Source organism: Pongo abelii, chromosome 11 (assembly GCF_028885655.2).
Source record: "Pongo abelii isolate AG06213 chromosome 11, NHGRI_mPonAbe1-v2.0_pri, whole genome shotgun sequence".
NCBI classification, from domain to species: domain Eukaryota; kingdom Metazoa; phylum Chordata; class Mammalia; order Primates; family Hominidae; genus Pongo; species Pongo abelii.
The window spans coordinates 37,864,781-37,880,976 of NC_071996.2; the positions used below are offsets into that span (position 1 = coordinate 37,864,781).

A 16,196-nucleotide genomic window follows, 5' to 3' on the forward strand; every position below is an offset into this window, starting at 1 on the left:
AAAACACATTAAAGAATATAACTTAATGAGACTAGATTATGCACCCACAATGACTTTTGACACTAATGTGCAGTTAGGCCAGACAAGTCCTACACAAGACTGCCCTCACTTCAGCCACCAGGCCACTCTTCTGATCAGCTGGCTACAAATTTGGAGGTTCCCTCAGGTTTAATTGACTAGAATAACTCAAATTACACTCAGCATTAGAGCTTTATTGTACCAAAAGAATACAAACCATAACTAGCCAAAAGGAAAGACAGACAGGGTAAGATCTGGGTGAGTCCCAAATGCAAAGCTTTTGTTCTCTCCCCATGAGGTCAAGATGTATTGTCTTTCCTGCACATTGGCATTTGTTAATTTGCAGACAATCAGGGAGGCTCACCCAAGCTTCAGTGTTAAGAGTTTTTATTGGGATCTCATTACATTGGCATGATTAATTGAATCATTGGCCATGCAACTGAATTCAATATCCAGCCTCACTTCCTTCCTTGGAAGTCAGACTGTTTATCACATTCCTCAAAGCCCCAACTTTCTAATTAACATGTTTAGTCTTTCCAGCCAGTCCCCATCTGGAATCACCATCTTAACATAAACTATCCACCATGAGTAACCTCATTAGCATACACTATCAGGACCCACCATGAATGACAAAGACATTTCCATCAGTCCAGAAATTCCAAGAATTTAGAAGCTGCCTACCAGGGACAAAGGTCAGCCAAATTTTCCATTACACAATATCTTATTTTCCAATTATTGATAATGTCTTTGGTGTACCCTATATGGGAAGTAATTTACTTTTATGGTAATTATATGTGAGATAACTCTGAGGTCAAGACTGAGTAAGTGATCTTTCTCCTTCTGACCACTTCCCTTTAGCTGATTTTGTATCTTAAAAGCATCTCTAAATGGATCACTTTTGAAAGAATGAATTATTTTTTGAAAAATGAATAGTTAACAATCCAGTGTGGAAACAAACAAAAAAAATCTATGTTTTCTCTTACATGCCTGTTATCTTAAGCTCTCCTCTCACATCCTTATTATCCATAGCTCAGTTTCCAGGAATCCAAACCTTTTGAATGTTCTTTGCTGTTTATTTCTCAAAGCATGACTAGATGGTAATACCAGTTTGGGGTTTTTTTTTCCTCCATGTAGTTTTTTATTATTTTTTTTTATTTTTATTTTTTAAGAGGCAGGGTCTTGCTGTGTCATCCAGACTGGAATGCAGTGGCGCCATCGTAGTGTACTGTACCCTCAAACTCCTGAGCCCAAGGGATCCTTTCTTGTGGTAGATGGGACTACAGGCATGTGTCACCATACTCTACCTCCATGTAGTCTTTTTTTTTTTCTTTTTGAGATGGAGTCTCACTCTTTCGCGCAGGCTGGGGTGCAGTGGTGCCATCTCGGCTCACTGCAACCTCTGCCTCCTGGATTGAAGCGATTCTCCTGCCTCAGCCTTCCAAATAGCTGGGATTACAGGCGCCTGCTACCACGCCTGGCTAATTTTTGCATTTTTAGTAGAGATGGGGTTTCACCATGTTGGCCAGGCTAGTCTCGAACTCCTGACCTCAAGTGATCCACCCACCTCAGCCTCCCAGAGTGCTGGGATTACAGGCGCGAGCCACCACTCCTGGCCCTGTGTGTAATCTTTAAAAGAGATTTTACCTCATGCCAATCAGATCATATTACACCCTGAGTTATTTATTTCAGTCCTGCATTTAGCACATACATGGGGAGCTCTCAGTATAACCCTGGACTATGGTAGGTTCAGAATTAAGGCAAAATACATTTTACACTCACTAGCACTATATTAGGAGGTCATTAACTTCAGGTTTAGGGTTAAATTAATGGCCCTGACTTTCTTACATTGTCTCTTACCTATATCTGCCAATATCTAAACCCCTTTAGAATCTCACCAGGTTGTCCCTAGGATTATCCAGGATCTCCCCATGAGCTCAAGAACAGCCCTTTCATGATCTTCCAGTTTTGTCTTTCTCTGGCCCACTGCCCACTACCATTTTGCTAGTGTTTGCCACGAATTAGCTCATGTCCTTGCCAAAGGTTGTATCTCTTAATGTTCCCAGCATCTTTAGTCTTCAGGGTACCATATTCTCTAGAATTTTCTTATTTTTTATTTTATTATTTTATTTATTTTTTTGAGACGGAGTCTGACTCTGTCACCCAGGCTGGAGTGCAGTGGCACAGTCTCGGCTCACTGCAGTCTCCACCTCACGGGTTCAAGCGATTCTCATGCGTCAGCCTCCCAAGTAGTGGGATTACAGGTGCACGCCACCACACCCAGCTAATTTTTGTATTTTTAATAGAGATGAGGTTTTGCTATGTTGGCCAGGCTGGTCTCAATCTTCTGACCTCAAGTGATCCGCCCGCCTCAGCCTCCCAAAGTCCTGGGATTACAGGCATGAGCCACTGTGCCTGGCCTTCTCTAGAATTTTCTATGTACCAGCACCATGCCATCCTCAGAGAAGTTAGGCAAGCCATTCACCTGCTTCTGTGGTGGGCTTGGTCACCTGGGCACCAGGAGCTGCTTGTCTCCCACATCTCTCCTGCTTTGGTTCTCCAGTGAAAACACTTCCTTTAGCTTTTGCTTTCACTTAAACTAGGATCGCTGCTATGTTCAGATACATATATAGTTCTTTTAGTACTCTAGCATTCCTAATTTCCAGCTTTTTATGTTTTGATTTGGCATTTTAAATTACGTTTCTTAAGCTACTATACCATACAGTGATAAAAAGTCAGATCTGGAAATGGCTGTGAAAAAACATTTAGCCTATTCTATAGCCAAGTAGCATCTGAGTTTTCTCATTTGCATCACTCTCACTCATTACAATGCCCTCAGTCAAAGAATTAGAGAAACCCCCAGTCTTGTAGTTTACAGACTTCTCCTTAGAAGGACTGTGCCAAAACAGTCCTGAATGTTGTTGTTGGCCTTAATGAACCACCCCTTAGTGACTCACTCACCATTCTCCACAAGCCCTACAGCCATCCCGGCTCCCTCACTTCTAGCAAATAGGTTCGGGGTAAAAAAAGAAGAAATTTATTAGGTATGAATTCCCTCCTTTTCCTGCCACATTCCCTTCAGTGTCTTAGGATAATGTATACATTTCAGGCTTATTCACCAATTTGTGCTTCTGATTACATTTTCTCATTTCATCCCACTTCTTCAGATTTTCCTTCTTACTACCTTTCTTCCCTCCTAAACCTCTAGCCTCTCCCCATCTTTCCTTACTGGCTTCTGTGGCCTACACACTTTTTCATTCTGACAACCTTCCTCTAACTTCGCATCTCCTGCTAACTTTATTACCAAATCATGTATATTCTTTGTGATCTTCCAATGTCCTCCTCAATTCTTAAGGGTTCAGTGTTCCCTAGGGATTCTATCCCACACCTACTCTTTTCAATGAAGGCTCGTGGGCAACTTCATTGACATTGATAACTCAAAACTTCAATCTATATAGTGATTCTCCACCAAATAAATAACATTAGCTGACTTCTTTCCTGAGCCCCAAGTCTATATATCCAGTTTTCTGTTAGATTTCTCCACCTGAATGTCCTGAAGACACCTTAAAATTAACTGTAGGCAAAACCGAAATCATCGTTCTGCCATCAAATCCATTTTCCTCCCAGATATATTTCCTATATTTAGTGGTAGCGAGCACTACCTGCACCTTCAGTGTGTCCTCTCATAACTCTTCCAACTCTCACAGCCCTTACCTTTTCCCTGACCACTCCTTTATTGAATTGGCTTCCCCCAGTTAGTTACTTTCTGTTATATTAATCTATTCATTTCTACATGGAGTACAGGTAGTGGCTGATACCAAGGGCTCTGGAGCCAACACTACCTGAGTTCATATCTTAACTCTACCCCTTACTAGTCTTGCTACTTTGAAAAAGCTGCTTAATCTTCCTCTGCCTCAGCTGCAAACTATATAATACTGCTTTTATGGGGATTAAATGAATTAATACACTTAAAGCATTGGGAGTAGTGCTTAGTAAATAATAAGTAACTTTTTAAGGGTTTGCTGTTAATATTACCGGTTTCACAGCACATATTGCAATCAGTTATTATCTTGTGTATTTTGTCTCTGCACTAGAATGTAAGCATTTTAGGTTCTAGGATCCCATCTGCTTGGTTCACTGATGTATCCCTATTACCTAGAACAGTGCTCTGTACATAGTATCCAGTCTGGAGACTGAATGAATGGAATGTCTTTTCTCCTTTTCAGCTTTCACCTTTTAATTCTTTGTCTAAACCCTAGTCACTTTCCATCAAAACTTTCATTTTGTTTGCAAGAACAGGGTTAATCTATATTGTAGCTAAAATCATTCTCCCTGGCTTCTCTTAAAATGTGTTCCTCTATTACTTAAGCTTCCTGTTGCTCCTGGGATCAGTACTAAGTTTCTTCTTTTTCTTTTTCTTTTTGAGAGGGAGTCTCGTTCTGTCGCTCAGGCTGGAGTGCAGTGGTGGGATCTCAGCTCACTGCAACCTCTGCCTCCCAGGTTCCAGCGATTCTCCTGCCTCAGCCTCCTGAGTAGCTGGGATTACAGGTGTGCACCACCACGCCCAGCTAATTTTTGTATTTTAGTAGAGACAGGGTTTCACCATGTTGGCCAGGCTGGTCTCAAACTCCTGACCTCAAGTGATCCACCTGCCTCAGCCTCCCAAAGTGCTGGGATTACAGGCATGAGCCACCACGCCCAGCCTAATACTAAGTTTCTAATCTTAATTTCAAATATATCCACATTTTTTGTTATTCTCATTTATTTTCAGGACATTTTTAATGAAAAATGTCATAAACAAAAAAGGAGCATTATAACACTCAGTACTTACGACTCAGAATTAACAGTTGCTAACCTTTTTTATATTGGCTAGAGATCTTTTTTTAAAATAAAATAATACAGATGTGATTTGAAGTCCCTTCTCTGTCTTACCCAATCCCTTTCATTTCCCTCTCCAGAGGTAATTACTAAGATGAAATAGGTATATACTCTTCCCATCCATGCTTGTGTGGTTTTTAAATTTTTATATACGTTACATTATATGGTAGAGTTCATTCTGCTTTTTGACTAAACATTCTGACATTTTTCTTTGGACTTATATTTGTACCTATAGTTCTAGTTCTTTTCATTTTAATCGTTTCATGGTATCATGCAACATGAATATGCCACAGTTGTTTTTACTTTAAAAAGAAAAAAACAGTTTTCCTATTAATACAACATTTGGTCTTTCCCATTCTTTGCTTTTAAATAAAACAATGCAGTGAATATTTTTGTACATGTCCCTTTGTATAAGGCGTTTCCTTAGGGTGTATCTACACCAGAAGTGGAAATGTGGAGTCATAGGATATGTGGGATTTAAAATTCATTTGATAGCACAAATTGTTTTCTAAAGTGGATCACAGTGTATGAGAGGCTCAGTGTCTTCCCCATTTCTCCACTCAGAATGCAGCACATTCGTGTAACACCTTGCCTCTCCATATAACTTTTTCCCTAAAAGTAATTTGTTTCATATAGTCTTACAAGACTCCACTAATAAATTATTCTCTCTCATTCTTCAACTACCAAAAGTCTTTGCTTCTTGCTTATAATGTCCTCCTAAAATTATTATTTATATTTGTTGATAAGTGTCATCATTAACCTCTTCATGGTTTAACGAACCCTTTTAGGTCAAGGAAGTTCATTCTCTTTACTCTTTTTAAATGTAGCTGATATTCGTTAAAGCTATAGTGCCTTCTGTGGTTATTTGGTAAATTTTTGTTAGATGACAGTAACTGTTTACAAATCACATACACATTTAACATTTTGAAATGTCAGTGCTTATATTCTTGTTCAAGTGACTGACAGAGTGACTGCAAATGTGAATTTCCACTATTTCTAAATACAGCATAAACAGTGCTCTTCGCCTTTCTTTCTAGAGGCATTTGACCAATTTGGTTGTGCCAGTTTATAACCTCAGGGAGAACTTGATATGGGTTGCTTTTGTGCATTTGATTTTCTTTATAGATGTGCCTGCTTGGTTATATTTCTATCTCTAAGAGAAAAAACATAACATCTTATCTAATGAAATGGGATTGGATAACTAGATAGTGATAAGGAAGCAACAACCCTTTTTTTTGGGCTTTGCCAAATTCTGTTCAGATAACATCAATAATGTAACTCTTTTTCCCCTAAATATTTTTGTGAAGAATATTTTTACCTATAGGAGCGAGATTTCTTACCCACATATAAATTAACTTAAATGATTTTTAAATATTTTGTTAACCTAGAGTAAATTGACTTTCGTTGTGTGAAACTTGAGTATTTGTTGTTGGGGCTACCGAACTTTTCAGTTCTTCTGTGTTGTGAAACCAAAACTTAGACCCCAAGTATAATAAGTGATATTTTGAATTGTCAGTATCAGTATTGCATTTTTGTTGTTAATACTTCTAACTAAAATTTTCACTAGAGAAACTACTTGTCTTTAGACTTCATATATACTAGTTTGCCTTTGAAAGTGTTGATCCTAATTCTGCCTTGCTTTGTTTCATAGAGGAAGGTACTTAACCATGCATATTTATCATTTGTAGGCTACTGCCTTCTCATTGTTCCTTAGCCACAAACCCTGAATCCTTATTGCCACCCAAGTTTTCATAGTTGGTACTCATCATCACAGGCAATAGGAGGATTGAGAGAAAGAAGCAGAATGGTTATATAATTCGTGGCAGTTCTGATAGTTTGGTGGTGATTACTCCTGGTGACCATTAATACAAAGTTAATAGTACTATCTTCTTGTACACACAAAAAAATACAAAGCTCCTCTTCATGTGAAAAGAATAAATTTACTTTGTCTTAAGTCCAGTACAAAGGAGTTACCATGTCATAATTACTCTTGAAATAAAAGTGCTCCGTAAACACAAATTGCCCCTCTTCTTGGTACCTACAGATGATGATACAGTATTACAGGTAAGAGCCTGAAATGGAGCACTAGTCTGTCCAATTCAAATCCTGGTTTCTATACTTACTGGCTGTGTGACGTTGGACAAATTACTTGATTTTTCTATGTGCCTTAGTTTCCTAATCTGTTGTAGGACAGAGTGATAATAGGACATACTTCTTAGAACTGTTGTGTGATTTTTAAATGAATTCATTATGAAAAATATTACCACAGGGCCAGGCACATGGTAAATATATGTATTAGTATTTGGTTTTGGTGGTAGTTGTTTGTATTCTTTTTTAGCTTACCTGTTCCTGTCATTCCCCTCCTTTTCTTTCTTTTGATTTATAAGCCCTTCTTTACTTTCAACATTTTGACCCTTTCGTGTTGGAAATAGTTCATATGTATCATCTGCCTTTTGTTTATGTTCTATTTTATTATATAGGAATCTTGAAACTTTGTTGTAAGTTTTATAACTATTTACCTTTAATGGCTTCTAGATTTTGGTGTCACACTTGGGAAGGACTTTCCCACCCAAAAATTATAAAAAGATTTCCTATATATCATTGTACATTCATAGTTTTACTTTTTTAAGGTTATGACCTTTAATTTTACCTGTAATTTCCTTTCATTTATGGTTTCAGGTAAGTGCCATCCTTTTTGTGCATACGTAAATATACATGTGGCGTTTCTCTGGTTATCTACCTGGTAGCACAGGAATTATATATAAGCACATCTCTGACTTGTCCCTAATAAATAGCATGTTGACAATTAGAATTTTTTTTTGAAGTTGAATATGAATTTTGAGCTCATATATCCATCTCTCTTAGGTTGACAAAGATTCTGAAAAATTCAGTTTTTAAATTTCAGTAATAGTAGGAACTGAGATATATACTTGAATGCCTATATTTTGTTCATTTTTTTCTCTAAGCTGTCTTCCTTAATTTTGTAAGTTCCTAAGTATCTTTCACTTACTGTACGACTATTTATTATATTAAGACAGTACATTTAATGGACTTCTAAACGTTGTGTTAGAGACATGATGTGCCATGTCTATCTTGTAGCTTTCTATACTTGACACCCACGTGCCCACACAACCTTTGGCAAACTGAGAAGTGTAGGCTTCATGGGTTTACCAAAAAGGGGTTTGTTTTTGTTTTTCCAGTGAGTACCAAAAGCTGAAACATCCCTTTTACTTGAAGATTTGGAGAGGGAAAACATTTTTATATCAAACAAGTTCATTAGCTGGGCAGAGTGGCTCACAGCCACTCCCAGCACTTTGGGAGGCTGGGACAGGGGATTACTTGAGCGCAGGAATTTGAGACCAGCCTGTGCAAAATAGCAAGACCCCGTCTCTACAAAAACAATTTAAAAATTAGCTGGGCATAGTGGTGTGCACCTATAGTCGCAGTTACAGTGGAAGGATAGCTTGAACCTCAAAGGTCAAGGCTGCAGTGAGTCAGTATTGTGCCACTGAACTCCAACCTGGGTGACTGAGTGAGACCTTGTCTCTAAAAAAAAAAATTAAAAATTAAACAAGTGCATTAATATTTTGGAGAAGAATACAAAGTTCATATGATTTTTTTTTTTTTTTTTTTTTTTTTTTTTGTAGAGATAGGGTTTGCTATGTTGCCCAGGCTTGTCTTGAACTCCTGGTCTCAGTGATCCTTCTGCCTCCACCTCCCAAAGTCCTGAGATTACAGGCCTGAGCCACTACACCCAACAGTTTGTATGAATTTTTAATATTCAATTAGAAGCCTTCAAATGAGAGCCATACACAAAAATGCTAAGCCACTTGTACACAGTGGTAGGCCTCCTGTCAGTCTACTGCTGTGTAGTGGTGGGGGTCAGGACACAGCAAATTCAGGCTCAGCCAACTGCTGATCTAAAGGGATTCTGACCAGAGAAGAGAGCTAACATTTTTGGAGGGCCTGCCCTGGGAGAGAGGCTGTGGTCCGTGCTCTACATTTAAATCAGTCAGTCCTCACAACAAACCTAGAAGCTAGATATTCTTTTTTCCACTTTGCAGATCAAAAAACTGCAACTCAGAGAGATTAAGTTATTTACCGAAAATATAACTGGCAGAGCTGGGATTTAAATCATTGTCTAATGCTAGTCCACTTCCCTTTCTATTGCCATTTCTATATGCCATTGACTCCTTCCCAGGCAATAACTGGTCATTTTCATTCTGAATCATTCATTATTTAGTCTGTTATCAAATGGTGTGGCATATTACCAAGTTTTGGTCACACATACTGGTTGTGTGACTTTGAAGAAGTCATTTGACTTCTAGGCAATAATAACTTGAATGCTGAATTACAATATTGGACTCTCAGGTTCTTTGGGGTTTCATGGAACCTTGGGATCCTAAGAGGATCTTCTATGGTGTTCACCTCTTCGGTTTTGCCCCTTCCTCACTCTCCCCTGCAGCTATTGCCTTATCTAGTACCTTATTTATTTCTTAAATGGATTAAAAACCTTGCTTTTATGGAATTACAAAATTAAGAGATTCATGATTAAATTGTAAAGTCACTTTACGAAGAACACAAATAATTTGGTTGCTTAGAGAATGCTGCCATCTTGTGTCTACCATTTTATGAGATAAAAAGCTAAAATGGAGAAAAAATACTTGAAGGATTTTGTTTTGTTTTGTTTTGTTTTTGGTGGAACTTAATCATTTGATGTAGTGGCTGGAGAATCTTGGTCAGATTGAGATGACACAGTATCAATTAAAAGTTTTTTGACATTTGTTTTTGATACCCCCTTTTCTATTATCCTTGTGTCAAACATTGTGAAATCAAAATGTGAAAAGTAATGTAAGGATATATAGGGTTCCAAGTGATTGTATTTCAAAATGGTTTTTGAAGAGTTAGTATAAAATGTGAGTTACTCTATAATGCATGCTTGGCTGTCTTGGTATTAGGTCTCTTGGTGCTTAGATCTCATTATATGCATATATGTATGCTTAGTTATTTCACCTTAAAATGTACTATTCTGTTTATTGACAGCAAAATTGTCAAAGGACAATGGAAGAGGTAAATAATCTTTTTAGAGTTGTTTACTTGCTAGGCTATATTCATTCATACCGAATAAATATAGAATAAAACTGACTTCAAAAATATAACATGGAGAAAATTTTGTATTTGGGGTTTTTTGTTTTGTTTTGTTTTGTTTTTGCTCTGCCATCCAGACTGGAGTGCAGTAGCATGATCATAGCTAACTGTAACCCCCAACTAAAGCTATTCTCCCACCTCAACCTCGCAATTAACTAGGACTACAGGTGCACACCCCTACACCCAGCTAATTTTTTAATTTTTGTAGAGATGGGGTCTCACTGTGTTGCCCATGCTAGTCTTGAGCCCCTGGTCTCAAGTGATCCTCCTGCCTTGGCTTCCCAAAGTGCTGGGATTATAGGCACGAGCCACTGCACCCAGCCAACTTTTTTTTTTTTTTTTTTAGAACAGACAATGTGGGTTTCATTAAAAATGTTAAATGGCTTGTTATTTTTGTTTTATTTTTTCTTTTGTATTTTTAAAAATCTAGAATGTTATTACTGTTCAAAATTACAGTCTTAAGTCCACAGAATTACACAGCTCTAGAAGAGAACTCTAAAAATGATGGTTCTTGGAGTTAAAGTGTTTCTGATTATGATCTTTTTTCTCTCTCCTTATCTATAGATACTATCTCAATTATAACCCTGACCGCATTGCAGCTTCTCAGTACATATCATTTTCTTTCCTCTTCTCTCTTCTGCTTTTAACTAATCAGTCCTCTCGGCCTCAGTGACTTATTCAGGTTCACATAGCTAATATATGTTAGAATTCATTGTTACTCAGTGTTCTGACTTTTGTTTAGGAAAATAATGTAATAAAACAACTGACAGTAATATTTTTAATTTCTCAGTTTCATGTGGAGTGTTCCATTTCCCTTGGCCATTTTGTTAAAATGGTTTCTTTTGTTTTCATTTTAGGCCACGGAAAGGTATGATATATTTGATCCAAGACAGTCTATTCCAGTCCGGGAATCTACAGTGGTGACAAGGACATGGGACTCCTCCTGCCAGATTACAGATGGTTCACTACAGTTGACATCCTGGCTGACAACTGTGAAAAAGAACCTTGGATTATTTTATTTTATTTTTGTGGGACACCACAATCCCAAATCCAAAGGACGCATCAGGTAATACTTCCCTGTCATTCATAAAAACACATTTCTTTTTCTTACAAAATCTCACCTATAAAAAGCAAGAAGCCAGTGTCTTAAGTAACTTCACCACCCTCTCCCTACTTTGCAGCTGTTTGTTTTCGGAATGAACCAATTAACTTTTGTATGGGTTATAATTAAGGAAGACATGGTTTTTTTCTTAATTCAGTTCAGTCTGTCTGTGACTTTAGGATCTACTTCTCTTTGGCTTTTTTAACTTTTCAGCTGTATTTATCAATTCCTAAAATCCATTTATTTATGTATTTATTGAGATGGAGTCTCACTCTGTCACCCAGACTGGAGTGCAATGGCACGATCTTGGCTCGCTGCAACCTCCGCCTCCCAGGTTAAAGCAGTTCTCCTGCCTCAGCCTCCCAAGTAGCTGGGCCTACAGGCGTGCAGGCATGCGCTACCATGCCCAGCTAATTTTTGTATTTTTAATAGAGATGGGGTTTTGCCATGTTGGCCAAGCTGGTCTCAAACTCTTGGCCTCAAGTGATACACCTGCCTCAGCCTCCTAATGCACTGGGATTACAGGTGTAAACCACTGCACCTGGCCCTAAAATCCATTTAGATTGCAAAACATTCTTTCAGGAAATGAACTTTTTTGAATTTTTCAAATTGATATAGAGAAAATAAGTTTCACTGGTTCCCCCCGTACAAGATTTTATTACGAAAATTTTCAGAAATATAGAAAAGTTGAAAGAATTTTACTGTGAACACCCCATAATCACCCCTTGATTTTACCAGTAATATTTTAGCATACTTGCTATAATCTATATCTGTCTATCCCTCTGTATATCAATCTGTTCATTTTTTTTAAAGATGCATTTCAGAATAAGTTGTTTATATCAAGTTCTGCCATTATTGGGTTTTTTTGTTTGTTTTGTTTCGTGACAGAGCCTCACTCTGTCACCCAAGGCGGAGTCTAGTGGCGTGATCACAGCTCACTGGAACACACACCTTTCAGCTTCAAGCGATTCTCGTGCCTCAGCCTCCTGAGTAGCTGTATTACAGGCGTGCACCACCATGCCTGGCTAAGTTTTGTATTTTTAGTAGAGTTTGGGTTTTGTCACATTGCCCAGGCTGGTTTTGAACTCCTGAGCTCAAGCAATCCGCCCACCTTGGCCTCCCAAAGTGCTGGGATTACAGTCGTGACCCACCGCAGCCAGCCAAGTTCTGCTATTTTTATTACATTTTTTGCAGCTTAAAATGAGTGCTATCTTTAGCTTAATCTCTGATACATTAATCCAGTGTGAAACCAGTGATTTTCTTAAACTCACTAATGACATGAAAATATATTGGAATCTTATGTATTTGATTTCCTGTGGATTCCATATTCTAGACTGCCTGGATAATATGTGTTGTTTGGCAATGAATCACTTAATTCAGGAGAGTTTTCAGTGCTTTCTTCATATTGCTGAACGTATTTGTTAATCCAGATTTACAAGTGTATTTTGTAATAGAATGTTACTGTTTATTTTTAAATTACTTCCTTTTGGAAATATTTCTGGGTAATTTAAGAAATTTGGAATTTTAGGAATCCAGATGAAAAAGCTATTATAGGTATCCCTTTGGAGAAAAAGATTTCTAATGTCTTCTAAATACACATATATTATTCTCCAGCCATTACCTTCTACCTTGATCTGGCTTAGTCCTTAATGTTTCTTAAGAATTTCCACAAGTATATGTGCATCAAAATTACTCCGTATTCTTTTTTTAAATGTACTTATTTATGTGTTAGCAATAGGGTCTTGCTATGTTGCCCAGGTTGGCCTCCGCCTCCTGGACTCAAGCAGTCATCCTGCCTGACTCCCAAGTAGCTGGGACTACAGCTGGGTACCACTGTGCCTGGCTCACATACTTTCTATAGCTCTTTTCTGACTGTATTGTGATCTTTTTTTAAATTTGGATGTATCTAGCACAAAATTATATACTGTTTGAAATCAAGAATTTTGTTCCTGTCTATATTCAACATTATTTCTGGAACATAACAGACAGTAGGTCAGTATCATGCAGTAACTGAATGTAAAAAAGTTTCAAACTGTATTAATTTTTTTTTCTTAAGGCTTCAAGCTCCCTGTAGAATTCGAAAATAACCTTTTCTAATGAGGATGTCTGATACTGTTACTGTAAAAGATGAAACTGCAACAATGAAGGATTTGGAGGCAGAAGTGAAAGATACAACCAGAGTTGAAAATCTTATCAAATCAGAAAACTATGGGAAGATTTTGGTAGAGAAGAATGAACATTGTATTGAGAACAATATAGATTTGCAGGTAAACAGGAATTTTTCTCTGGCTACAAATACTAAATATTCAGTATATATTTATGTTTATTTTCATACAAAACTCACTTCTCAAAATTCTAAAAGGGTAAGTTGACCCTTCGTGACATGCTTACTAGCTGGTTTTGGAGCCAGTTGGATTAGCTTGCTGTGAGTCTTAACTTGGCTTGTATCATGTAATATAATTCTTTTTATTTGTATGTGGCTAGTGCGTTTTTATTGGCTTTCTACTTTCTCATTCCACCCTTTTCCTAATTACCAGTGCTGTGAGAGTTTTGAACTCTCACAGTTAAATTTTGAGTTTAACCTAAGAGCTCTTAAAGGAAAGACAAATAGAATAGAATAAAACTGCAGACGAACTATTGGCAAAAACAGCCCTCAGGGGGTTCCTCAGTCACTCAACCTGACTGACAAAAAAGATTTGTGGGCCCGGGGGAAGTTAATGCTTTTAATGCTGTGCATATATAATAACTTAGAACTAGCCACTGAGAAGGCTTCTAATTCCACGCATAAATGGAAATTGAGTTGATTAACAAATTGAAGATAGGTAAAAATGGTCCCAAGTAATAGCGTTTCTAGTAGTTTTCATTTCTTTGGTAAGGTTTTCCAGTTATCTGTTTTCTCAGAATGAAAGGCTAACACTTTTAAACAATTTATTTTATTTTATTTTTTTGAGATGGAGTCTCGCTCTGTCGCCCAGGCTGGAGTGCAGTGGCGTGATCTCGGCTCACTGCAGCCTCCCTCTCCCGGGTTCAAGCAATTCTCCTGCCTCAGCCTCCCGAGTAGCTAGGACTACAGGCATGCACCCCCACACCCGGCTAATTTTTCTATTTTAGTAGAGATGGAGTTTCACTGTGTTGCATAGGCTGTTCTAGAACTCCTGAGCTCCAGCGATCCGCCCGCCTCGGCTTCCCATAATGCTAGGATTACAGGCGCAAGCCATCGCACCTGGCCCACAATTTTTTTTTTAATGTCTCATCATTTATCAGTCAGGAAACGAAGCAAGGCTTGGGCTGAGTGAATTTTCTATTCTACAAGGTATCCAAAGAGGTCCTTTGTTGGCATTTAACAGGCCGGTGGACTTGGTCTGGAGCATCCCGGATTGCTTCTCGCACCTGCCTGGCACCTAGGTAGGAATGGCTGCAGTGCTGGGCTCAGGTGGAACTAGAAGCACCTATTTATGGCTCCTCCAACAAGGTGGGTCCAAAGTAGTCAGACTTCTTATGTGGCAGCTCAGGGGTCCCAGAGAGAATGTTCCAAGAAAGCCAAGCAAAGCTGCAAGGTTTCTTTTGACATAGGCCCAGAAGTTCCAGAACGTTACTTCAGCTGTCTTCTTTTGATGACATAAGTCAATAAAGCCAGGCCAGAGGATGGGGAATTAGACCCTACCTCTCAGTAGTAAAGAATTTGTAGCCACCTTTAAGCTATCAGAAAAAGTTATTCAAAAAAAAATTGTTTAGGCCGGGAGCGATGGCTGTAATCCCAGCACTTTGGGAGACCGAGGTGAGTGGATCACAAGGTCAGGAGATCGAGACCATCCTGACCAACATGGTGAAACCCTGTCTCTAGTAAAAATACAAAAAATTAGCCAGGCATGGTGGCACGCACCTATAGTCCCAGCTACCAGGGATCCTGAGGCAGGGGAATAGCTCGAACCCAGGAGGCAGAGGTTACAGTAAGCCAAGATCGTACCACTGCACTCCAACCTGGCGACAGAGCAAGACTCCATCTCAAAAAAAAGAAAAAATTTAAAAAAAAATGTTTAACAATAATGTTTTAATTTTGCTTTGCAATTAAAGAATTCTATTTTTGGAGAAAATATTCTATCATTCTATATACTAAACACTTTGAAGGCTATAAGCCAAAAATTATAGCTTCACTTTTTTTTTCTTTTGTGTTTTCTTTTTTAGCTTCACTTTTTTAAAGTAAAGAAACCTGGTTTTTTTGCGTGGGGAGGGGTGGGGTTTTTTTGTTTTTTTGTTTTTTGTTTTTTTAAGACAGAGTCTCACTATGTCACCAGGCTGGAGTGTAGTGGCACAACCTTGGCTTACTGCAGCCTCCACCTCCCGGGTTCAAGCAGTTCTCCTGCCTCAGCCTCCCAAGTAGCTGGGACTATGGGCTTGCGCCACCATGCTCAGCTAATTTGTGTATTTTTTGTAGACACAGGGTTTCACCATGTTGGCCAGGATGGTCTCGATCTCTTGACCTCATGATCCGCCTGCCTCAGCCTCCCAAACTGCTGGGATTACAGGCGTGAGCCACCACTGCTGGCCAAGAAACCTGTTTTTAAAGGTTTTCTCATTCTTTCGTTCAGTCAAAAACTGTCTTTTTTCCCTATTATGTGCCAGACAGCAGGTGAGACAACGATAGCAATTCCTCCAGCTATAAAAAAGCATTTCGGCCTCACTTATAGTCAAGTGGTAATCATCTAAGAAATTGGGAGAAATAACATATTTTTTTCCCAGTCATTTTTACTAACAGCACTTTTTAGAACAACAAAAAATTGCCATACCTGTAATCAGTACACTCGGTGATGACAGCATGCCAGTGTCCTGATTACATCAGAGAAAATCTGCTAAAATTCCATTGCATTTGTGATTGAAATAATAAAATACTTCATTTTAGCCTCTTTTCTACACCTAATGTTTCTTTTCCTATATCATGCTTATCAACAAGTCATTAATTTGGGTTATTGCATTTCCTACAATGTCTATTGTGTTGCCCTTGGCAGTAAGCCACAAGAACATTCTGATGACCACTTTTGCATCATGGCCCAGT

The 16,196-nt window shown here is 38.4% G+C and overlaps 1 protein-coding gene and 1 long non-coding RNA gene across 26 annotated transcripts in view; one reads left to right on the forward strand and one right to left on the reverse strand.

The window, feature by feature from the left end:
- R3HDM1 (R3H domain containing 1) overlaps positions 1 to 16,196 on the forward strand; it is a 188,065-nt gene that overhangs the window by 56,972 nt on the left and 114,897 nt on the right. For all 25 annotated transcript variants that reach the window (XM_054548547.1, XM_054548549.1, XM_063712428.1 and 22 more), the window contains exons 2-3: positions 10,899 to 11,107; positions 13,200 to 13,410. In XM_054548547.1, coding sequence (XP_054404522.1) covers positions 13,240 to 13,410 — 171 coding nt within the window. In that variant the 5' untranslated portion in view covers positions 10,899 to 11,107; positions 13,200 to 13,239. The remainder of the gene's footprint in view (positions 1 to 10,898; positions 11,108 to 13,199; positions 13,411 to 16,196) is intronic.
- The window catches only part of LOC129057970 (uncharacterized), a 104,175-nt gene that overhangs the window by 1,372 nt on the left and 86,607 nt on the right, over positions 1 to 16,196 (reverse strand). The window lies entirely within an intron of this gene.